Source organism: Cajanus cajan, chromosome 7 (assembly GCF_000230855.2).
Source record: "Cajanus cajan strain Asha chromosome 7, NIPB_CcT2T_4, whole genome shotgun sequence".
Taxonomy (NCBI): Eukaryota; Viridiplantae; Streptophyta; class Magnoliopsida; order Fabales; family Fabaceae; genus Cajanus; species Cajanus cajan.
Genome location: NC_138523.1, coordinates 60,611,697 through 60,631,965, shown reverse-complemented (window position 1 = coordinate 60,631,965; position 20,269 = coordinate 60,611,697). Strand labels below are relative to the sequence as shown.

Genomic DNA, 20,269 nt, shown 5'->3' with positions numbered 1-20,269 from the left:
AAACAATTATTGTTTGACAATTATTTTGATTTCAAATTTTATCTTCTAACTAACAAATATTCTAGGGATAAAAACATTAAAATAAATGCGGATATGAAAATGAAGTATTACATTTATAGTAGTTACATATCGCTAAAAGAAAAAAAAGGAACTATATGTTTCCATTAAAAAAGAGAATAATAAAATTTTCTTGATATTTTATATGGTTATTGAAAATTATGTATAGTTAGATAAAAGTGTACACTAAATAAAATAACTTTTTTATTAATAAAAATTAAAAAATAAAAAAGTAGACACTAAATAAGAGAAATTTTTTAATTATAAGTATTGATCGATAAAAAAAATAATGACTTCTAAAAAATAAATCATTTGAACGATTCTTAATTTCATATATGTTGCCGTGAACAAACACGCGATTATCACATATAAGCGTCTAAGAATGAAATAAGTTAATCCCATTGAATTTTGTAACAGTAGGATATTCGTACAGATAATGTGAAATGAATGAATGGCCTTCTAAGAAAGTTAGCGCGGAGAGTGGTGCAGAAAAGCAATATTCTATCTATATCTTGTTTGGTAGTTTGCCACGTTTTCATTTTGATCTTGGCGCCACTGCCACATAACAGAAAAGGAGAAGCCTCTGCTAGAATGGCTCTGAAAGTTGTAAATCTAGGGTTCCATTCATTGTCATTCGTTCCTTCTCCGAAGCCCTTGAAAGATCGCTTGGTGCTTCGATCTTCTAAAGTGGAACAAATATCGTTCACTGAATCTGAGAACTCACTCATCGAATCCATTCTTGGCGTTCAAGGACGTGGACGCTCTTCTTCTCCTCAGCAGCTCAATGTCTCTCTCTCTCTCTCTCTCTCTCACTCTTCAGTTCCTCTATGAATTCAGATGCTGCATTCATTTCTCTTTCTTTTATTTGTCTTTCAGGCTATTGAGCGCGCTGTTCAAGTCCTCGAACGTTTAGGAGGTGTACCTGATCCGGTTCGTCTTCAATTTCATCGCACTCTCATTCTTTTACTTTCCAATATGCTTTCCTAAGCTTCCTTTTTCTTTTTTTCTTAAAATCGCATGAATGTTCGGCTTATTTTCCATGCACATTCATGTGCTTCACAATTAGGACTAGCTTCAATTATTAATTAGAGAATATTTTCCGGTAGTTGGAGCTGAACTGAGCATACTACTCTCTTCGTCAAAATAACTAGTAGAGTTCTAACATTTGAATTATTATGATTGATGTTCTCATTTTTTTTAATGTAATATTAATTACTTTTTCTCTTAATATATCACCTTATAAATTCTTCAACTACTACAACTAAGAATAATGTATTTATTGAGTAAGATTATTTTTAGAAAATTGTATAAAAAATATGATATATTTATTGGTTGTTTTTAACCGTTTTTAAAAACTTTGAACTACATTCACCTTCTTTACCAAAAAAAAAAAAACTACATTCACCTTGGACCGAGGGAGTACTAGACAAGACAAACTATATTTGTTATATATATATTTTTTATTATTTTACCGTTGATCCATGAAATTAAAATTTTCAGACAAAATCAAATTTGATCGAGGGTCGCTGGCAGCTAATTTTCACCACTAGACCCGGAACAGCATCGCCAATTCAGGTTCTGTCTTGCCTTTATTTCTTCGACGTCCTAATGAAACATATTTTCCAATGGTTTATTGGCTTTTACTAATATTTTCATTATTGCCTACAGCCTACATTATTACCTTCAGTTTTTGAAAATATACACAAGATCGGATAATTGATTCAGGAAGGTTATTTAATTGAGTACAAATTATTATTGAATCATCGAGGCCTTAAAGTTGATTTGCCATGTAAGCAAATTGTTGGCCCACTCATCCTTTTCCAAAATTACTTGACAGTTGAATGTGTCATTTGGATCCGATTAAAAAATAGAAGTTTTTGAATGTCTCATTTAAAACTTTTATTATTTATTATTATTATTATTATGATAATGACTATATGAGTACTTTTCAGCGGTTCAATGTTTAAAGGTTGAATGTCTCATTTAAAACTACAATTATGAGGATGACGACAATTTGAATATTTTTCAGCAGTTCAAAATTTTAAGGTTATTATTATTTTGAAACACAAACCTCATGAACAGCTTCTTCATCTCGGAATACATGGATTCTTTAATTCTTGGAACGACTATTTCATTGTATTATGAAAACCATAAGGTCATCTCTTAAATAACACAGGAGGAAGCAACAGTCTTCATGGATACTGATATAGGTCTTTTGTTAAGTCCCTTATGGAAAGCAGCATATATTATTCTTTAAGACATGGAATCATGTCTTTACATTTAGGCATATTAAACTGAAATTCACTTCAACTTGATAATAGCTACCAGAACAAGTGTCGTGGCCTGTTCAAGACATACTCTATAAATTGCTTGATGATGTGTCTCAATGTGGCATTCTATATTGCTCTTTCAGAGAACCTTTGTTGGGGTTGACTTTTTTAGTGTATTTCAAGAGGTTTATCTTCGAACAAATGACCCACGCGTATGCAATATTGTGTCATTTTCTGATGCTATTGGTGAGCTCAAAGTGGAGGTAATACTAATACTAAATAACTTCAATTGAAGTTATGATAAATTTAATATACATTTCTGTGTTAAAATTCAACTTCATTACTCTCTTTTTATAACACTTGGTAATGCTATGACACTCATTGAAGCCCTTTAGGGTAAGAGGCTTTGCCAATGGTCCATATTAGTAACTGATTTTTGCTACATAGATTCTAGGATTGGCTTTCTCTTTTCCGTGCTGTTATAAGCTTTGTACACGGCTAATTTTTTGAAGTACAATACGATACTTTCTTTAAAAAACAACCAGCTTTGTTTACAGCTGATTTACTTGCTCATTAGTAATTACTACGTGCTTTTAAATAATTGAGCTTTAATATGGACGACTTTTAGGCTTTTCTTTGGTTACTTTACATCTAGCATAAATGCATGATGGTTGAATTCACATTTGTGTTTGCGCTTATTCATACAGATGATATGATATCATATCTCTGTACAAATATTTCGTTATCTCTGTTCTTCCATGTATTGAAAATTTGGTTTTGAAAGAGCCCGGGGATCTGTGCACCCGACCGCACCCGACCACATATATTGGTTAAGGGGCTTAGTTTTTTGTCTTTTAATTTGCACAGGCAGCAGCATCAATTGAAGATGGAAAAAGAATCCTTTTTAGGTTTGACAGAGCTGCCTTTTCTTTTAAATTTCTTCCATTTAAAGTTCCGTATCCAGTTCCATTTAAGCTACTTGGAGATGAAGCAAAGGGTTGGTTAGACACCACATATTTGTCAAATTCGGGTAACCTTCGTATCTCAAGAGGAAATAAGGTGATTAGTCATTTTCAGTAGAAACATCATTCTAGTAGTCTTTTGTTCCATTTCTCGAGTATAATGCTTATTTGTCTATAACATAAAAGTATTTCCATATACGCTTTATACTTCTAAGAATTATTAGCAACATATCTATAGTGCAGGGAACCACATTTGTGTTACAGAAGCAAACTGAACCTAGGCAAAGGTTACTGACAGCTATTTCCTCGGGGATTGGTGTTAAAGAGGTAAAGAGTGCTGATTTAATTGTTTATATAATTTTGTAAACAACTGGAATGTTTCAATTTTCACTGTTTTTCACATTCTTAATTCCAACAGGCAATAGATGAACTTATTTCGTTAAAGCAGAATACTGGTCAAGAACCAGAACTAGAAGAGGGTGAGTGGCAGATGATGTGGAATTCACAGGTAGATTTCGAAATCCAAAGGAGTGCTAATTTTTAATCACTTGACTAATGTGAAGTAAATATTTATGGACAATACTGGTTGAAGCTTATTAAATGTGTACATCTTTGTTGCAAAGTCTGTCTTTTCTTATTTAAACAACTTATTATATACAGACCGTGACGGATAGTTGGATAGAGAATGCTGTCAATGGGCTGATGGGCAAGCAGGTACGGGTTCAACTTTTACATTTACTTTAATCTTCACATATGCCGCCTCACATATTTAGTTTGTATATTTTGATGGCTGTTGCAGATTATCAGGAAGAATGGAAGAATAAAGTTTCTGGTTGAAATCTTGCTTGGTCTCAAGTTCTCCATGGATGGAAATTTCGTGTAAGTTTCCATCGTTTCATATTTACTCATGATAAGGTTCTCAAAACGAAGGAAATAAGAAGGGACCTGCCTCTGGTGGCGGCTGTAGAGAAATAGTGGGAAACCTGGGATAGTTAAGGGGCTAGATCTAGAGTAGTACGTGAACACAGAGGAAGGTGGGCTTCAGCCTTGGTCAAGGATAAGCCTAAAGCCCAAGGGCACGTCTGCCACCTCCAGAGGGTACATGTGCTAAAATTGTGCAAGGCTTCCCTCCCTAAAAGAAAGGATGTATTATGCCAGGCAGTAGTTTGATAGGGGTATGCAACGATATACGATAGTGTTGAGTAAACCATAGTTGCCTCTTGATAGGAGCGAGTTATAGAGACAGCGGAGAACTTGATGGGCACAGATTAGAAAACCAAGTTCATTTATCTATCTATCTATCTATACTTTCCTTCAATTATCTGTTTTAAAAAATTGACAGGAAAACCAGTTCCAGAGTGTATGACGTTACGATGGATGATGCAGCCATAGTTGGTGGCCCATTCGGATATCCCCTAGAACTGAAAAACAAGTTCATATTGGAGCTTCTGTAAGATAACACAGTCCAAGAAATCATGTTCTTTATTAATACATCCAGTTTATGTATTCAAGTCGCGACTCAAGAACATGATTTCCTGTTTTAAAGAAATCAGAGACAGTTTTTTTAAAACTGCTTGCAAAACTAAGATATTAATTTGGTTTTTAAACTGAAAAATAAAAATATTTTAGTTTTTTAATTTAATTTTCTATTATCTATGTTTTTCCTTTCATTTTCACATCTTCCCTCACTCCTAATATTCTTTAAAAAAGTTTCAGTAAATTGATTTATAAAATATATTTTTTTGAAATATGAATAATAACACAATTAAACAAATAAGTGGATTTGGCTTTTCTCTTCAATCCCTCAAATTGTTGAATTTTCCTTTGCCAGGTACAGTGACGAGAAGCTCAGAGTTAGCCGGGTATCCAATAATATTATTTTCGTACATATTCGTACGGATGACTCGAGGTGAACTAATGCTTTTGTTAAGAATAGCAGAAATCATTTTGTAAGTGGGGATTTGTGATATCATCAATTGTGTATTAACTGTCCGACGTTGCAAACTAAATATATCTATAACATGGATCGAGTACTTGTTCAGCTTCGATTTCAAGTCATTTCAGTGAATGGCTTTAATAGTTTGGCTAGTGATACATTTTGCACTCTTCATTTGGGCGTTTAAAATCTTACTCTAAAATGTCCATAAAAATAAATTAATTAGTGTTTCAAGGAATTATGTTATATCATTTTCTCTCTTCCAAAAATAGGTCCAGTTTACTTGGAAACATTTTTCGCGCATGCCCGTTTCTTTTAGAACCGTGGAATCCACAAGGTTCACACACGCACACAACAAAGTTTATACTATAGAACAAACGAGAGACGTAACTTTTCAATTATATTATTCAGTTACATCATAAAGAACAAACAATTAATGAATATGAAATTATATGTTCACCCTAAACAAAAATTACAGACAAGGAAGAAGGAACTACCTTCTTGCTCGTCAAACAGTCTCGAGAAGGTCATAGAGAAAAATCTAGGAACTGTCTTCTTTCCTATCATCATGTACTTTAACGCCATTGCCGTCTTCTTGAACAATTGTATTTTGTTCCTCAATGCTGGGCTTTCCCTCAGCTGGCTCTTCTACATTTTTGGGTTTCTCCTGTTGCTGTCAACAAATTCACGTTATTACTACACATCAACGTTTTTAAAATCAAACCGGACATTGAACTGATCTAAGTACTGTTTCAAAGTTCAATAGTTCAATGGTAGTTGAAAGTGATCAGATTGTTATTAATAAATATTAATAATTATTATTATCAATAAAAAATAATATTAAATAAATATATCATAACTTTATAACACTAAAAATTAAAATAAAATGTTATTTATAAAATTTTAACATTTAATGTAATATAATATTTAAGTTTAAATTTTAATAAAATATATAAAAAAACTCATTAATAATAACAAGTTTACATTTAAAATAAAAGATATCAAATTAATATAATATAAATTATAAAAAATAAAGATATTAAAAATTACAAATTAACATTAATTAAATTATATATAAGACAAATATTGAAAATAAGTATTTTAATTTATAATTTTTAAAATATGTTATTAAAATATTTTTTTAATTGATCTGGTTCAAACCGATTTGACCGGTTCTACCAATTTTTCACCTATTCACTAATAACGAATTTTTGGAGCTAACCAATCAGTTAAGAATCGCTTCTTGGTCGACCTGGCTGGTTTGGTCTGGTCTGGTTTTCAAAACCATTATAAACAAGTAAAACATTGATTCTTCCGCAATGGCTTATAAAGCTAACCTTATTTCGGTCACGCCATCCAAGTCCAAACGGACGAGAAAGCAAACTTATCCTCCTAGCAGGGATATCTGTCGTAGGCTCTTGATTGTTTCTCGATGGAGATTCTATCTGTGAAGATCTATAAATCAAGATGACATTCAGTTAAGTTCATTCATAGAGGACTCTGCATAAGAAATATCAAACAATTATTTTCATTTTCTTTTCAACATTTTTCAGTTATCCCCACCAGAAACTGGATGTTGATGGTATGTCATAACACAACAGATCTTCGTCCCAAAACTATGACTAAAAATTTTATTAAGTAGAAAACGATATAGAAATAAAAGTTTGTAGGTGCACATGCTGTGTAGAGTATTAAAAGAACTTAAATATACCGTGGAGATTGTAGCACTTTAACTTGGCCAGACTGGTACTGCAATGTAGCCTCCAGCATAGATTCTGCCATAACCGCTCTCTTTTCCATCTCAGCTAGTGCGGCAGTTGCTTCTTCATACTTTTCCTGCCAAATATAATATGTATGATTGTAAGATGTTGCAACCCCAAAATTCACCATTGTGCCGGTCAAAATATAATATATAGCAGTATAATATAAGAAAACATTAACATGGACTTGACGCAGAGATTTATAAATATTAGTGCATTCAAATTAAGCACAAGACAGGGCAACTTTGCCCAAAATGAAAGAACGCCAATTAGATTGTTAAGTATAGTGCACTCCAATCACCAACATCCCCTCCCCTGGCCCCAAAATGACTCTGACATCAATATATCAACATGCTACAAAATACCATCAGCCAGTATAATACAATGATGCTTTTTAAATATGATTAGCTTGTATTTGTGACAGATTGATGAAATACAAGATGAGAAAAAGAAAAAAGGTAACCTGAAGGACTTGGGCAGCATATCTTTGTGCGGCTGCATCTTGCTCAGCAAACCTGCGAGCATCCTCAGTCACCTTTTGCTCTTGCTCCACCCGCATCAAGACCTAACAGCAACAAAAGCTCATATCACATGAGAAATTATATTACATCCCAAGAATGATTTTAAACAGAAAAAAATGAGACCTGAAGCATAGCAGTTTCTTGTTCTTGTTTATCAGCAAGTGCCTGTCGAAGCTGAGCAACGTCTTCTTCTAGTTGCTCTACCTGAATATGATAAGATTACATGCTTTAAGTTCTCAAATAACAAATTAGATGGAAAACTTCTTCTTCAATGGTTAAAACTGAAAACAGCCTTAGCAGAGAGATAGAAGGAAAATTTCTCTCCCTTGCAGCTTCAATTTTGAATTTAAAAATAGAAACTATAAGATACTACTAGCCATAGTAGTCAATAGCGGCCGGAGCGGCCGCTATCGCGGCGCTCCGGAGCGGAGCGGCCTCACCCCGCAACGTGGCTGCTGTCGCGTGGCGGATTTCTGTAGCGGCTGGAGCGGCCGCGTCGGAGGCGGAGCGGAGCGGCCCAAAACGCGGAATCGCGGCGCGATTTCAGACTTACCCTTCATTATGGGTAAGTCAGTCTTTTCGATGGGCTTTTTTTGCCCTAATCATCCCTTTCCCTCTCGCGATTTCAGATCATCCAAACCAAACCCCTCCTCTCGTCTCTCCCTCTCATTGTTTCTTCTTCTCTGGCGAACGCGTGCAGCTCTGACGAACTCCGGCTCCGACGCTCCTCCATCGCCGACGCGCAGCTCCGACGCGCCTCCAGGTCCGACGCAGGTCCAACGCAGCTCCGACATGGCCTCAAGCTCCGTCTTCTATTCTCCTTCCTCCGACGCGCGTGTCTTCTATTCTACTGATTATGTCTTTTATGCATGCAACATATTTTTTTTAATTATTTATTAAATTATTTCAACTGATTTTTTTTTTAATTTCTGATTAAATTTAATTGAACAAATTTTATTTTTAAATTCTGATTAAATTTAATTCAACAAATTTTATTTTTAAATTCTGATTAAATTTAATTCAGCACACAAAAATGTTCAACAAATTTTTACTTACTTAGAGCTTTAACACTTTGTTTTGGAGACATTTTATATTATGTATTGTTTGAGTATTATGAACTTTTAATTATTAAAAATGTTTAATGCATGAATTTAGAGTTATTTTTTTGTTTTTTTAGCTTTTATATATATATTATTAATTATTTAATATATATAAATTAATATTTAAATAGCGGTTATCCCGCTCCGCGTCATCCCGCTATCCCAGTTTTAGGGTTGGCCGCTCCGCGCCGCTATCCGGGATTGACTACTATGCTACTAGCATGCCATTAGTACGGTTGTGTGAGCCAAGGCACAGGTATTGCCTTCTATTATGCTGTAAAGACATGCTAGGTGTAGGATCTCACTCTGAAAATTCACCAATTTGCTTCAAAATGTGTATGCAATGCATAACCGAATTTTCAAGAACATCAAAACCAAAATGTTGCTATAGGAAAAACTATAGCAATCATAACATGATAAGAAAGGCAGCAGCCCAGCAGATAATGAAGATATGCACTGCAAACGAAATACATATATATTGAAGGCATATGAAGTCATGGCTTACCTTGGCACTAAGTTGCCGCCTATTATCCTGCTTGACCATTTCCATTAATGCTGTTTCAAGCTCTTCTGATCTGATAAAAAGAAAGAAATTAAAGGAAATAAACACTATATGAAAAAAGAAAAAAAAAAAAAAACTCTCAACTTTCAGTGGGAACTTCTCTCTCTGTATACATACATACATATAATGTCATGTAATTTAAGTTAAAAGAGAAAAAAAAAATAAAGAAAAAACAGAGAAAGAATAAGTATCAAGGACAAGTGGATGGCCCTAGATATAAAGGAGAATCCATTATCCATATTAATCTTTGAGTATCTGAGGTTTCATGAGAATGTACACAACCCCTTAATTTTCAACTCTTACTAATCTCCTTAATTGTTTGAAAAATATTATACTAACACCTCTTAGACATTACATATAAATTAAAAAATTAACTATCAGAAGAGTATGAAGAAAACTGTTTCATCTCTGCATTATTTCATATGCACAGATACACATTATGTAGGAAGAAGAAAACGGAAAAGAAAAAATAAATAGTATATTCCCAAAATTAAATAGGGAACTCAAAGTTACAGAAATAAAATAAAAACAGAATGGTTGGCAGTAATTCTTCCAATTAATGAGATACTGTGATTCTCCAATAATTTAGGGATGGATTTCCAACACTTAAACAATAATTTTATCACTCTGAAATTACAAATTTAACCTTCAGTCACTACCCAGCAAATCAATATTTGTGTTAATCAATATTACTCTGCTCTTTCACCCATCATTCTTTTTGCCCAGACTGCCATTCTGCCAAGCTAATAACATAGACGGAAGTACTCATGTCTACAATTATATATCACATCAATGCTTAATGGAACTGGGCATATGATTTAGAGCAGGTTAGGGGAACAAAGAAAAACAGTTGTAAGACTGCAAAAAAGTCAAAAGTACCTAAGAGTGGCTGATCTTTTATCCTCTAGTAATCTACAAAGTTCAACCTTTAACCAGACAACCTGCATGGAACATAAGAATAAAGCCATGTAATCAGTTTCTGTTAGACTTCAGCCATGGGGGGTGGAAGGTGGGGGGTGGGAGGAGTGATAGATGAGCATTCATTGTTAATAAAAGTTTCCAACCTATTTTTCATTTTACAGTAAGTGGGGAAATTGACAAATTCATCCAATAAGTTTCATCTTCACACTGTCCTAGTTTTCCAGCATGTGTTCCCCTTACCGATTTCCTCAAATTAGATTTTCCAAAACAGGATATGGTGATAAAATTTTGGGTGTTATAAAGTGAAACATAAGCAATAACCATATCAAAACGTGAAGCTTAAACAATGTTGTATCAAAACCCTGCTAAATTCTAATAAGATGTATATGCATTGAATTAGTATTTAGTGATAGATACCAAAAACATAATTGAAATGGACAATGGCAAATGTTCATTATGATAAAAAATTGAGCCTAAAGACAGTTGAGGACAACAATAGCCCTCAATAACTTTTTAACCACATGTGAATTAAATTAACCTCATTGAGGTTATGGGTTCATTTAATGTAAATGCAATCATTACCCTAATCTAATTATCACTTTATAAAACATGTTTTTTTTAATGTTGGTCTTAGTAATTTGAGAATATTATATATGTTAAAAGATAGGAATAAAATGCACCATCAACTATATCACAATCAAATAAAAAGTGAGAAGGGTAAAAAGGAAAGATAAAATCAACCTGTTCTTGAAGATCTGGAACAGAATCTATCTCACCCTCTCCAGTCAGACTAATTAAAATTTCATCAGCATTAGTGGAACCAGATTCTGACCGAGATAAACTCCCAAGCACTTGCATATCAGCCGATTGCTCGGTTTTAGGATCATGCTTAAAACCAAATAGCTTTGATGCTAGTCCCTGAGAATCCCTCCAAGCTTTAAGCCCTTTTGATCTTTCTTCAATGGAAGCTATTACAGCTGGCCGATGTTTATTCCTCAGCTGCTGCAAACGAGTTTCATTTATATTTTGGTAACCCATGCAAGCTGTCAATACAAGCTGACTGCTATCAAATGTGGACCCAGCCAATGACTGAAGTAAAGTAACTGCATCTCCAGCATCCTTTGTTGTTACCAATGCTGGACCTACAAGACACAGTGAAGTGAAATTAAGTTCTGTGAAGATATGTAAGGCTAAAGCATTGCTAGTTTACTTTTTCAAGAACTACTATATATAGTTTGAAACAAAAAACAGTTTTAGCCAGTACCATATAGCTCCATTAAAGCAACTGCAGTTCTAAAGAGCATGACTCGGTTTCCTTCAAAAAGGAGCACATCCCACACTCGAAGAACTGAAATCCAAATAATTACAATAGATCAGAAGAAAGCTCCAACAATAGTGTACAGATGCTCATTTGACATTGGCACTTTTGTGAAATAAGTCTAAGCTATACAACTCAATAGATAGAACATTAAACCTGACCACTTTCCCAAGGAAGCATGTTCACAAAAATGGACAGGAACCATGGTCCAGTAACCCATGCTACCTGCACTCCCAGATAATCAAGATGATTGGCTGCAAAAGAAGTACACACAAGAATATAGCAAGAAATGGAACATTAGAAACAAAATTCACTTGGTAAGTTCAAAGGCAAAAATGAATTAAAATAGTTTACAAACCCAATTTGGGAAACCTCTCCCTCACCAGCTCCTCAAAAACAAGTTGATCCACCTGATACAATGAAAATGTATTTGAATGAATATGAATATAGGTCAAAATGTCTAATAACAGTTATTCATGTACATTGTTTAATTTAATCAAGAATATAGAGTAAAGAAACAATACCTGGGATTCTATCATTTCCTCTGAATAATAGCCATCAAAATAATCATCTAAAATGCCCATCAAGGTCCTGGGGAAAACCATAGTTAATGATGAAACAAAAAATTAGTTCACATTTGCAATGTAAAGCAGCTAAAGATGGTGCATAAGCATAAAGCAAGCAGTGAGGCATTCCTTCAGCGCAACAGTGCTCATCAAACACCGCACCAGTATAATAATGATGCTATATTCATAATTTATTTTGAAAAGTGCACATTCTGTGCATATATACTCTAGAAATCTACTCATGTAGTTATCTAAGGACATACCAAAAGGCATTTTCTTCAGGCATCAAAAGTAGCAATAAGCCAGCAAAAAAATTCATGGCCTGCAATATAAATTATTTCAACAAGCTAAATCAGTGGGTTATAGATGCCATCAACAAATATCATGTCATGTGAGAAGGCATATAATAAATGACGGACATAAATTATTTAGTTATCCATTTTATAGGACAGATCAATACTATTCATGAATCATACACATCACACGTGTGAAGGGTGCCTGTGTGGCATTAGAGCCCTTTGCTGCTTCAGTTGAGCATGCTATCTTAAAACAGCTCTTGCCTGGTTGAGGTAAGCCACAATGTAGTTCCTAATTCTTCTAATCAATTACAACTTCAACAAAATGTTTGAGAGGATGTGCATACACAAACCTTCTATTAGACTTGGTACGCATTTCAAGCCCAAAGGTCTTTCACAATAGAAGGTCTGTTATGGATATCAAGTATACTATTTCTATACCACAATGACGCAGATCATCTTCAATTCATTCTACTACCAAAAAGTACAAACCTGGATAAATACATTGTTCCAAAGTCCAAAACTACCTAAACAAAGATCAATAAAATATTTTGTGGATTTAAAATAGTACAAAGGTGAATGACTAGCCAAAAGTTTCATTTTCCAGAACTCGTGTATATTTTACATCAGATATTAGTAAAGGTCAAATCGGTGGCATATTTATCTTTGCAAGTTCTTAAAAATTCTTATGAATTATCATTGGGTTCCTTGAGTCATAATTTAAAGGTGATCAAATTCAATCCACCAATTTTTATTTTTTATTTTTTAAGAGGAAAAAAACTAGTATAATGTAAGGCAACATAAATGCCTGTAATTGTTGATTTGTTGCACTGTGGTATCTCATTAACTCACAAGTTCTGTGTGAACTGTGAACCAATAAGTCTAGTCAGCTGTATATATCTTTCATATAAACATCTCATTAGACTAACTGAAAAATAATGGGGAAAATAGAACATGCAACTCTTTAAAGAAGCAAGGACCTGGCAGTAACCAACTGAGGGGTTATGTCGAGCATATGCTGTAAGTAATCGTCTCAAAGCGTTTCTTCCATCCTCGTCTAGAGCAGGATGACCAGGAAATGTCCGAGGCAGATCCTGCACAAACAAGCAACAATTGTGAACTTCTAACAAGAAACTAGTTTTATAGATTCATACTGATTATATTAATATCACGGCATTAAGAACAATGAGGGTGAAATATCACAAGCAAATACCTTCTCAATCTGTCCTTTCCATTTTTCTGGCATACGAACAAAGTCTTCACCTGTTTTCCCATTACTGTCAGTTGACTGTGTGTTTTGCTGATCAGTTTTAATTTCATAATCACTCTCTGAGGCTAGCAGATCCTGATAATACTTCTCCACCCGCCTTGCTTTTACACCAACAAAAGCTTGCCAAAGCTGAAACACAATAACAAACAAGAGGATAAGTCACCAAAAATAAAAATAAAAATTCACAAGAAATTCAAATCTCAAGTATATAATGTGTACCTCTCCTCTCAACGCCATTGGTACTCCCCCTCGAACCAGAACCTCCAACTCTTCTTTCCAAGGAAAGGAAGCCTCTGGTGGTGCAACATCAGCAGTAGTACCATTTGCAGAGGCATTTGTGCCATCAACAAGAGGCATATCTGGACTAGGATCTGACCTCTCAACATCATAGAACTCCTCCTCAGAGTCTTCCTCACATGCTCCTTTTGGTGATTTAACTTCATCAGAATGCGATGGTGATTTTGCTGTTTCAATAACTTGTTCATCTTTTAACATGCCTTTCTTGATTTTTTCATCTTTTACTGACCCAGGTTTCTTCTTTACACGAACACTCATCATATTCTCAATAGTTTGAAGAGATGGTCTTATCTCTGTCCATAACTGGACTCTGTGAACTTTTGTCTCCTCAGATGCCGGTGCCTCATCCTTTTGACTACCATTGTCAGTTACACCGTCAAAACCACCAGGTGTTTGGTTGTTTACTTCATGTCCATCAGCATCCTTCTCTGAGCTAGCATCAGCTCCTTGCACTGCAGCTTCATCACCCAAAACTTTCTCACCCTCCCCCACGACTAATTTCTCTGTGGCCAATTCAGAAGACTCTGCCTGTCTATCAAGAAATGAGGTCCATCGATCTGACCTTTCCTCCTCTTCCTCCTGAAATTGCAATCGAAAAATGTTACACTTGGAACAACACCAAGGTTACAAAATTAAGTTCTTTTAGCATCGAGGAAGAAAAGAAAAACAATTTTCACCGCCAAGTAGTACACATATCTAAATCTTTCAAGTAAGTTTTTTCAACTTAACACTCTCCTAATCCTTCCTTAAAAAAACTTAAAACTGACAAAGCTGGAATCATAAACCCAAAGCATGACAAGACCTTGTATATATTAGCATATTCACGGTATCTTTGCAGGTGTTGAGGCCGCACAGTAAACCCATAGGCATCCCTGTTCACACCAAATACACATTAATTTCCAAAAAAAAAAAAAAAAAACTCAATCCAACAATAGACAGATAAGAAAAGGCGCAAAAATTAACAGAAAGACAAACAATAAGTAATTCACAAAACAACAAATTCAAGCAAAACGCAACTCAAATCGCTACTAATCGCTCCCGAAGCAAAAACAACGACACATTCCGCACAAAACGCACTTGCCACAGCAGTCGGCATTGATTGCCTCGGATTCCCAGTTACCACTACTCACTACTCAGTAACAAAATTTTAAAAAAAAGTAACAAAAATCCGGAAGTGGCGTTAATTCAAAACTCAACGGACCAAGATCGATCTTCAAAATCCACTAATTCAACGGAAAGTCGCGTAGGTCAGAGGTCAAAGTGAATTGAAATCAAAATAAAAAATGAAATGAAAGATGATAACGAAGCGTTAATTGACGGATCTAGCATAAAGCGAGAGCAAAGGAGCGAGAGACGCGTGTGGTGAACAGTGAATAGTGAATAATAATACCTCTTGTGTTCGAAGGTGACGAGAGGGTTTATTGGTTTGTTATTATTAGCCTTCATAATCGAATTGGATCGGAACAAAAGGAGATCTTCTCGGCCACGAATTTCTGCAATGTGTATCTGTGCAGTTAGTGGCAGTAAGCTCTACAAGAGAGACTGAGAGTGAGAGAAAAATACAATATAGAGAGAGAGAAAGCACATGCATACTGAGCGTGGTGAGTGGTGAGAGCGAAAATGGCGTCACGTTATTATTACATGTGCCGCTCCAAAAGCTAAAAAGGGTTCCTCAATTTTCACTTTTCCTTCCGCAGCTCCTCCATCCACAATCAACGTGCTATTTCAGTTTTTGACCTCTCTCTAATGCTAATCAACTTTTTAATAATCTTATTTTTTATATTCTATTTTTTTTATTATATGCTTTTTAACCCTAAAAAATGTCGTGCGGTTTGGGTGGACCGTCTGCCATAACTTCAACACCGACACCAAACCATACATAAGCTATCGTCCTAATAATATATGCATAATTGAGATACTTACTTTGGAGTTTAATATACATAATCATATATAGTTCTAGAATGTATTAAAATTAATTTTTAATAAAAATACTTATATTAATCATTCGTTATTTGAGATATTATATAAGTTATATTTATAAACTAAAAATATATATAATTTTTCTTTCTCACTGATTTTTTTTTCTTCTTCTTCGCTTGAAATTGAGCCACCATAAGAAAATAATCTTGCACGGGAGAGGAACATCACAATGAATATTGGATTAAATTATACTACTTAATGAAATAGTTTATTACAATATGGTTATCGTATTTTAGATAGGTCGATGATTGAAAATTGTTGTGTGTTTTTTTGTTTCGATTTTTTAAGTTAGATCCCAAAGAAATTAGTTTCACTTTTGATTCTAATAAATATATTTTTTTTATGTGGGACTTTCAGAATCAAATCAATGGTGTTTTGTTTTTTATTTATTTGAAGACATAGAGTTTATTCAAAATCTTAATTCAAACTTTTATTAATTTAGATCTTCAATAATAAATAAAATTAAGAATTCGATTTGACAAAATCATATTTATTAGTGATCTTAACTTTCTAATTTTGAACAAGTATTATAACTTGTACTGTTGTACATCATATTTTTTTTACAATGCACACAAAACATTTACTATTTTTTCCAAATATTTATATACACATCTATTAAAACATATTTATATAAAATAAAAAATAATTATTATAACAATATATGTATACAGATGGTAGATTTTAATCTCAATATCTATACAAGATACAGATTATTACATTAGTTTAAATGTATAATAAAATTAAAAAAAACTGGAAAATTTAAGCGGTAAAAAGATAACCTGAATAAGAAGGAAAAAAAAACAAAAAATGTATAAACTTTTATTTAAACTGTTAATCAACGCTTAACCAAGGTTAGGGGTTCGAATCATGCCTTGTGTATGCAGCCGTGTTAAATCTTGGGGCTAGCTATCCCACCTTTTGAGGTGCCTCCAACGTAGCAAGGAGATTAATCACTGCTATCGACAGTGAATACTGCAATGATGACACAAAAAAAAAAACTTTTTAATATTTAGTGACCATTTTCAAGATGTGTGAAGGTGTATGGCTGTAGGTGTTGGAAAAAAACAATGACTCATAACATTTATTTACTGACTTAAGCTATTTATTCAAAATATTTATTTACTCGGTACTTTGGTCATTTTTTCTTCATCAATCTTAGCTATTTAGCTTTGAACTTTAATTCAAATTGGTCTTTCATTTAAATCCTTCGAAAATGCATTTTAAATCTATCTTTTTCATCCATAATTTAAGTCTATCCCAAGTTGTAAGCAATGACCTTTTAAGAAATCAAAATCTAACAAATTTCAAAATAATGTTTTCAACGCGAAGAAAAAATTCCACGTGGACACCAATAACATGAAAATCCATAAACTTATAACATTTATCCTTTTATTCTAAATATTCGATTTTAGTTATAATTTAACTCGTTATTTACTAAAATACAAATAAATAAATAAATAAAATCACGATTTTTTTCTTTTTTCTTTTCTTTTTGTTGGTTTAGCCATCAGTTTTCTAAATATAAATGCTCATTAAAAAAGCCTTTTGTTTTGAAATTTTGCACCCTATCACAATAAAAGTATAGGATGAGACAGTTGAATGACTACTAAATCAATCATTTTATTTTCTTTTATAATTTTATAATAAATAGTCATAACTCATTTTTATTACATGAATCTCCGTAAAAATAAAGTGACATTATCGGTCACATTTTAAATCCAAGATAAGAATCAAATTTGATAAGATATATATGAGCTAACAACTTTGGAGTGAATCGTTCTATCTTTAATGTGACAACAAAGAAGACGATTTTGATTTTTTTTTTAAGAATAAAAGAGAATCAATGAACGTACTATAATACCGTACAAAATTTCAATCACAATCCCTCGTGTCTCGACTTGAGGCTATTGAATGGCAAAACTATTAGCATGATTACAATAATAGAGTATAAAAAGTAGGAAAACAGAGAGAAAGTATCCCTCATATAATAATAATACCGTTCTAAAGTAGTATTTATTTCACCATATAAAAAATATTCAAGAATACTACTACATATAGTTTTCTAAAAACATTTTATCTAAAAAAAACTAGTTTTCTAAAAAGATTTGGGAAACTCTGGGGAGAGAACCACCCCTAGATTAAAAGATCCAGCCATAGCTATTTTTTATTTTGAGTTCAGGTTTTTTGGGTTTCGACTATCGTATAAGTTTATCTAGATATTTTTTACAAGTACTTTCCAAAAATTTAAAATTCAAATGAATCAAGTTTTTTTTTTAATATAAGTTAAAAGTAATTTATATATTTAAACTTAGAAGTTGAAAAAATCTATAAAAATTAAAGTATGTAAATTAAATTTAACTTATGAAAAACTATTTTATCTTTTTTCCAATAAATATTTATAGAAAAAGATTATCTAAACCTAGTATTTAATTAGGTACACGTGTAGTTATTTTAGTTGCGGGATATATAGGTCAATATAAATTACATTACACCTCTATATGCAATTAGTTCTGGGCGTGTTCGTTTATGTGGGTTATTTTTTTATTTATCATAAATACCTTTTAATAAAAATAAATAAAAGGATAGAATTTTTAAATGATTAATTAATGAAATTCTTTGTTCAAAAATTAAAGGCCTGTTCATGTTTTATACCAAATAAAAATATTTTTAATTGCCAAAATATTTAATATATATTTACACAGTCTTTAAAAACATATGGAACTAGCTGTCAAAAAAAATTATAATATTTTTCTTATTCGTTCACATTAATAAAGAACTAATATAAAGTGAATTTATAATTTATTATTTTAAAACTACCTTTTCTATCTATTAGTGATGTTTTTCTAAAAATTGACTAATATTTTAAACATATCTTTAATTAAAACTTTGTAATTATCAATTTATTGCGATGCCTGTCGACTGTCGGCACGTGACACGTCACTGGTCATACTGTGGTTTTTCTATGCACCATGTTTGGCTAGGGACTCAGGTTCATCTCCACCGCACATTTATTTTCATTTTTTCACCTCATTTATATTACTAGAGGAGTGTTCGCAGTATATTATTAGTTTTCTAATATCTTTTTTTATTAGTCATTTTTAATTTAATAAAACTATAATTACATGGGATTATACATGATGCTCGTTAAATATGATCCGATTTAGTTTGAGGCTGAGTTACTTTAGTTGATGTCGAATTAAAAATAATTTGGTCGATATTAGTTGAGATTGGCCTGAAAAATTACCAATCAATGTCAAGCTAAAAATGTTTTGATGGATATTTAGATGAAAATATTGTGGCTTAGATTAAGGTGAAATTACTCTAGTTAAGCATGAGAGAAAAATACATTCGTGAAGATTGAGTCAAAGTTGATCTCTTTGAAATTGATGTGAAAGTGTTTTAGTTAAAATTTAGGTAAGGATAATTTAATTGAGATGAAATTAAATATATTTTGTTGAAGAAAAATAATAAATAATACAAATGTTTTAAGTATTTATAAGATTTTAACTTAATTATACTTTTAGTTCATAAAATATAACAATTCTTGGATTTTAGCTCCAAGTTTCAATTGAAAAATGGATTTTTAAATTATTATAATTATGTAATTTTAATTTTCGTTAAAAATTTAATAATTTTAGTTGATCTTAACGTTTAGATTGACATAAAATTACATAGATGATACAATGTCAACATGACAAAATATGTCATGTAAAATAAGGTAAAAAAATTAGTAAAATGTATAATTAAACTTCATTCCTTTACTTAAATAATAATATTTAACTAATACATCAATAAATTTCTTTAATATACAAATACAAATATTATATATATATATATATATATATATATATTATTAATTCTTAATAGAGAGTAGTTACACCTGAGAGAGGAGATTCTATAAAAATTAAATTTAACAACAAAGGTTAGTCATTGATATAATAAATGAATATTATGCAGTGTTTTAAAACCCGGACCCACCCGGCTGGTCGGACCGGTTGGACCGGGAACTGGTGGTCCAGCCGGTCCGAATCTGAAGTTGGATCGGTTATGCAGTCGACCCGTTTTAAACCGGATTGAACCGGTCAATTTTCCGGTTCAACCGGTGAATCGGTGGATCAAACCGGTTCAACCACTTTTTTTTTTTTTTTTAAGGGACCATAAATCACAAAAATAATAATGAAAATTGAATCTCTTAATGACAAAGCAAGGAGTCTTATTAAATATAACAATGACTACTTGTTCTAATATATTTGTTTGCAATATATACAACTTAAATAACTTTTATAGTATATTATTAATTTTAAATTATATATTTAATAATTCAATATCTATGTAAATATTACATATATTATTTTGTGATATTAATTGCAAGCATATTATATATGTACATATTATTTATATTTTTAATTTGTATTAATATACCGTTTAACATGTAATTTTTTAATGTATTTTT

General features: G+C 32.5%; 2 protein-coding genes across 11 annotated transcripts; one reads left to right on the top strand and one right to left on the bottom strand.

Annotated features, from left to right (window-relative positions):
- Positions 1–472: 472 nt before the first annotated feature.
- LOC109815133 (Plastid-lipid associated protein PAP / fibrillin family protein) lies at positions 473–5,330 on the top strand. Of its 4 annotated transcripts, none has more exons than XM_083060394.1 (11): positions 478–843; positions 934–987; positions 1,558–1,632; positions 2,471–2,590; positions 3,195–3,357; positions 3,528–3,616; positions 3,708–3,797; positions 3,950–4,003; positions 4,089–4,168; positions 4,632–4,739; positions 5,121–5,330. In XM_083060394.1, exons 1-11 carry the CDS (start codon positions 505–507, stop codon positions 5,200–5,202), a joined length of 1,254 nt encoding a protein of 417 aa, XP_082916520.1. In that variant the 5' UTR covers positions 478–504; the 3' UTR covers positions 5,203–5,330. The 4 variants fall into 4 exon arrangements, with proteins under 4 accessions (XP_082916521.1, XP_082916520.1, XP_020235335.1 ...); XM_020379746.3 differs by having other exon boundaries at positions 480–843; positions 3,195–3,386; positions 3,533–3,616; XM_083060395.1 differs by lacking the exon at positions 4,632–4,739 and having other exon boundaries at positions 473–843; positions 3,195–3,386; positions 3,533–3,616.
- Positions 5,331–5,594: 264 nt separating this feature from the next.
- LOC109815123 (uncharacterized) lies at positions 5,595–15,586 on the bottom strand. 7 transcript variants are annotated; one of them, XM_020379732.3, is made up of 19 exons: positions 15,430–15,586; positions 15,227–15,329; positions 14,639–14,708; positions 13,759–14,415; positions 13,483–13,668; positions 13,250–13,363; positions 12,237–12,295; positions 11,932–11,998; positions 11,766–11,817; positions 11,569–11,661; positions 11,354–11,437; positions 10,831–11,231; positions 10,048–10,109; positions 9,112–9,181; positions 7,630–7,710; positions 7,449–7,550; positions 6,937–7,061; positions 6,563–6,680; positions 5,595–5,898 (listed from the first exon to the last, which is right to left on the bottom strand). In XM_020379732.3, the coding sequence occupies exons 2-19, from the start codon at positions 15,280–15,282 to the stop codon at positions 5,767–5,769; spliced, it is 2,529 nt and encodes an 842-aa protein (XP_020235321.2). In that variant the 5' UTR covers positions 15,283–15,329; positions 15,430–15,586; the 3' UTR covers positions 5,595–5,766. The 7 variants fall into 7 exon arrangements, with proteins under 7 accessions (XP_020235321.2, XP_020235320.2, XP_020235319.2 ...); XM_020379731.3 differs by having other exon boundaries at positions 15,422–15,581; XM_020379730.3 differs by having other exon boundaries at positions 5,595–5,892; positions 15,227–15,342; positions 15,422–15,578.
- Positions 15,587–20,269: the final 4,683 nt, after the last annotated feature.

Bases quoted from the DNA above. Each gene is read 5' to 3' on its own strand.
- LOC109815123 (XM_020379729.3), bottom strand. The intron at 9,182-10,047 runs GTACTTTTGACT...TCTTTTTATCAG, and splicing joins AAAAGATCAGCCACTCTTAG to ATCAGAAGAGCTTGAAACAG. The intron at 6,681-6,936 runs GTATATTTAAGT...CTTGATTTATAG, and splicing joins AAAGTGCTACAATCTCCACG to ATCTTCACAGATAGAATCTC.
- LOC109815133 (XM_020379746.3), top strand. From the start codon at position 505: ATGAATGGCCTTCTAAGAAAGTTAGCGCGGAGAGTGGTGCAGAAAAGC. The intron at 988-1,557 runs GTTCGTCTTCAA...TAAAATTTTCAG, and splicing joins TAGGAGGTGTACCTGATCCG to ACAAAATCAAATTTGATCGA. The intron at 3,387-3,532 runs GTGATTAGTCAT...TCTATAGTGCAG, and splicing joins GTATCTCAAGAGGAAATAAG to GGAACCACATTTGTGTTACA.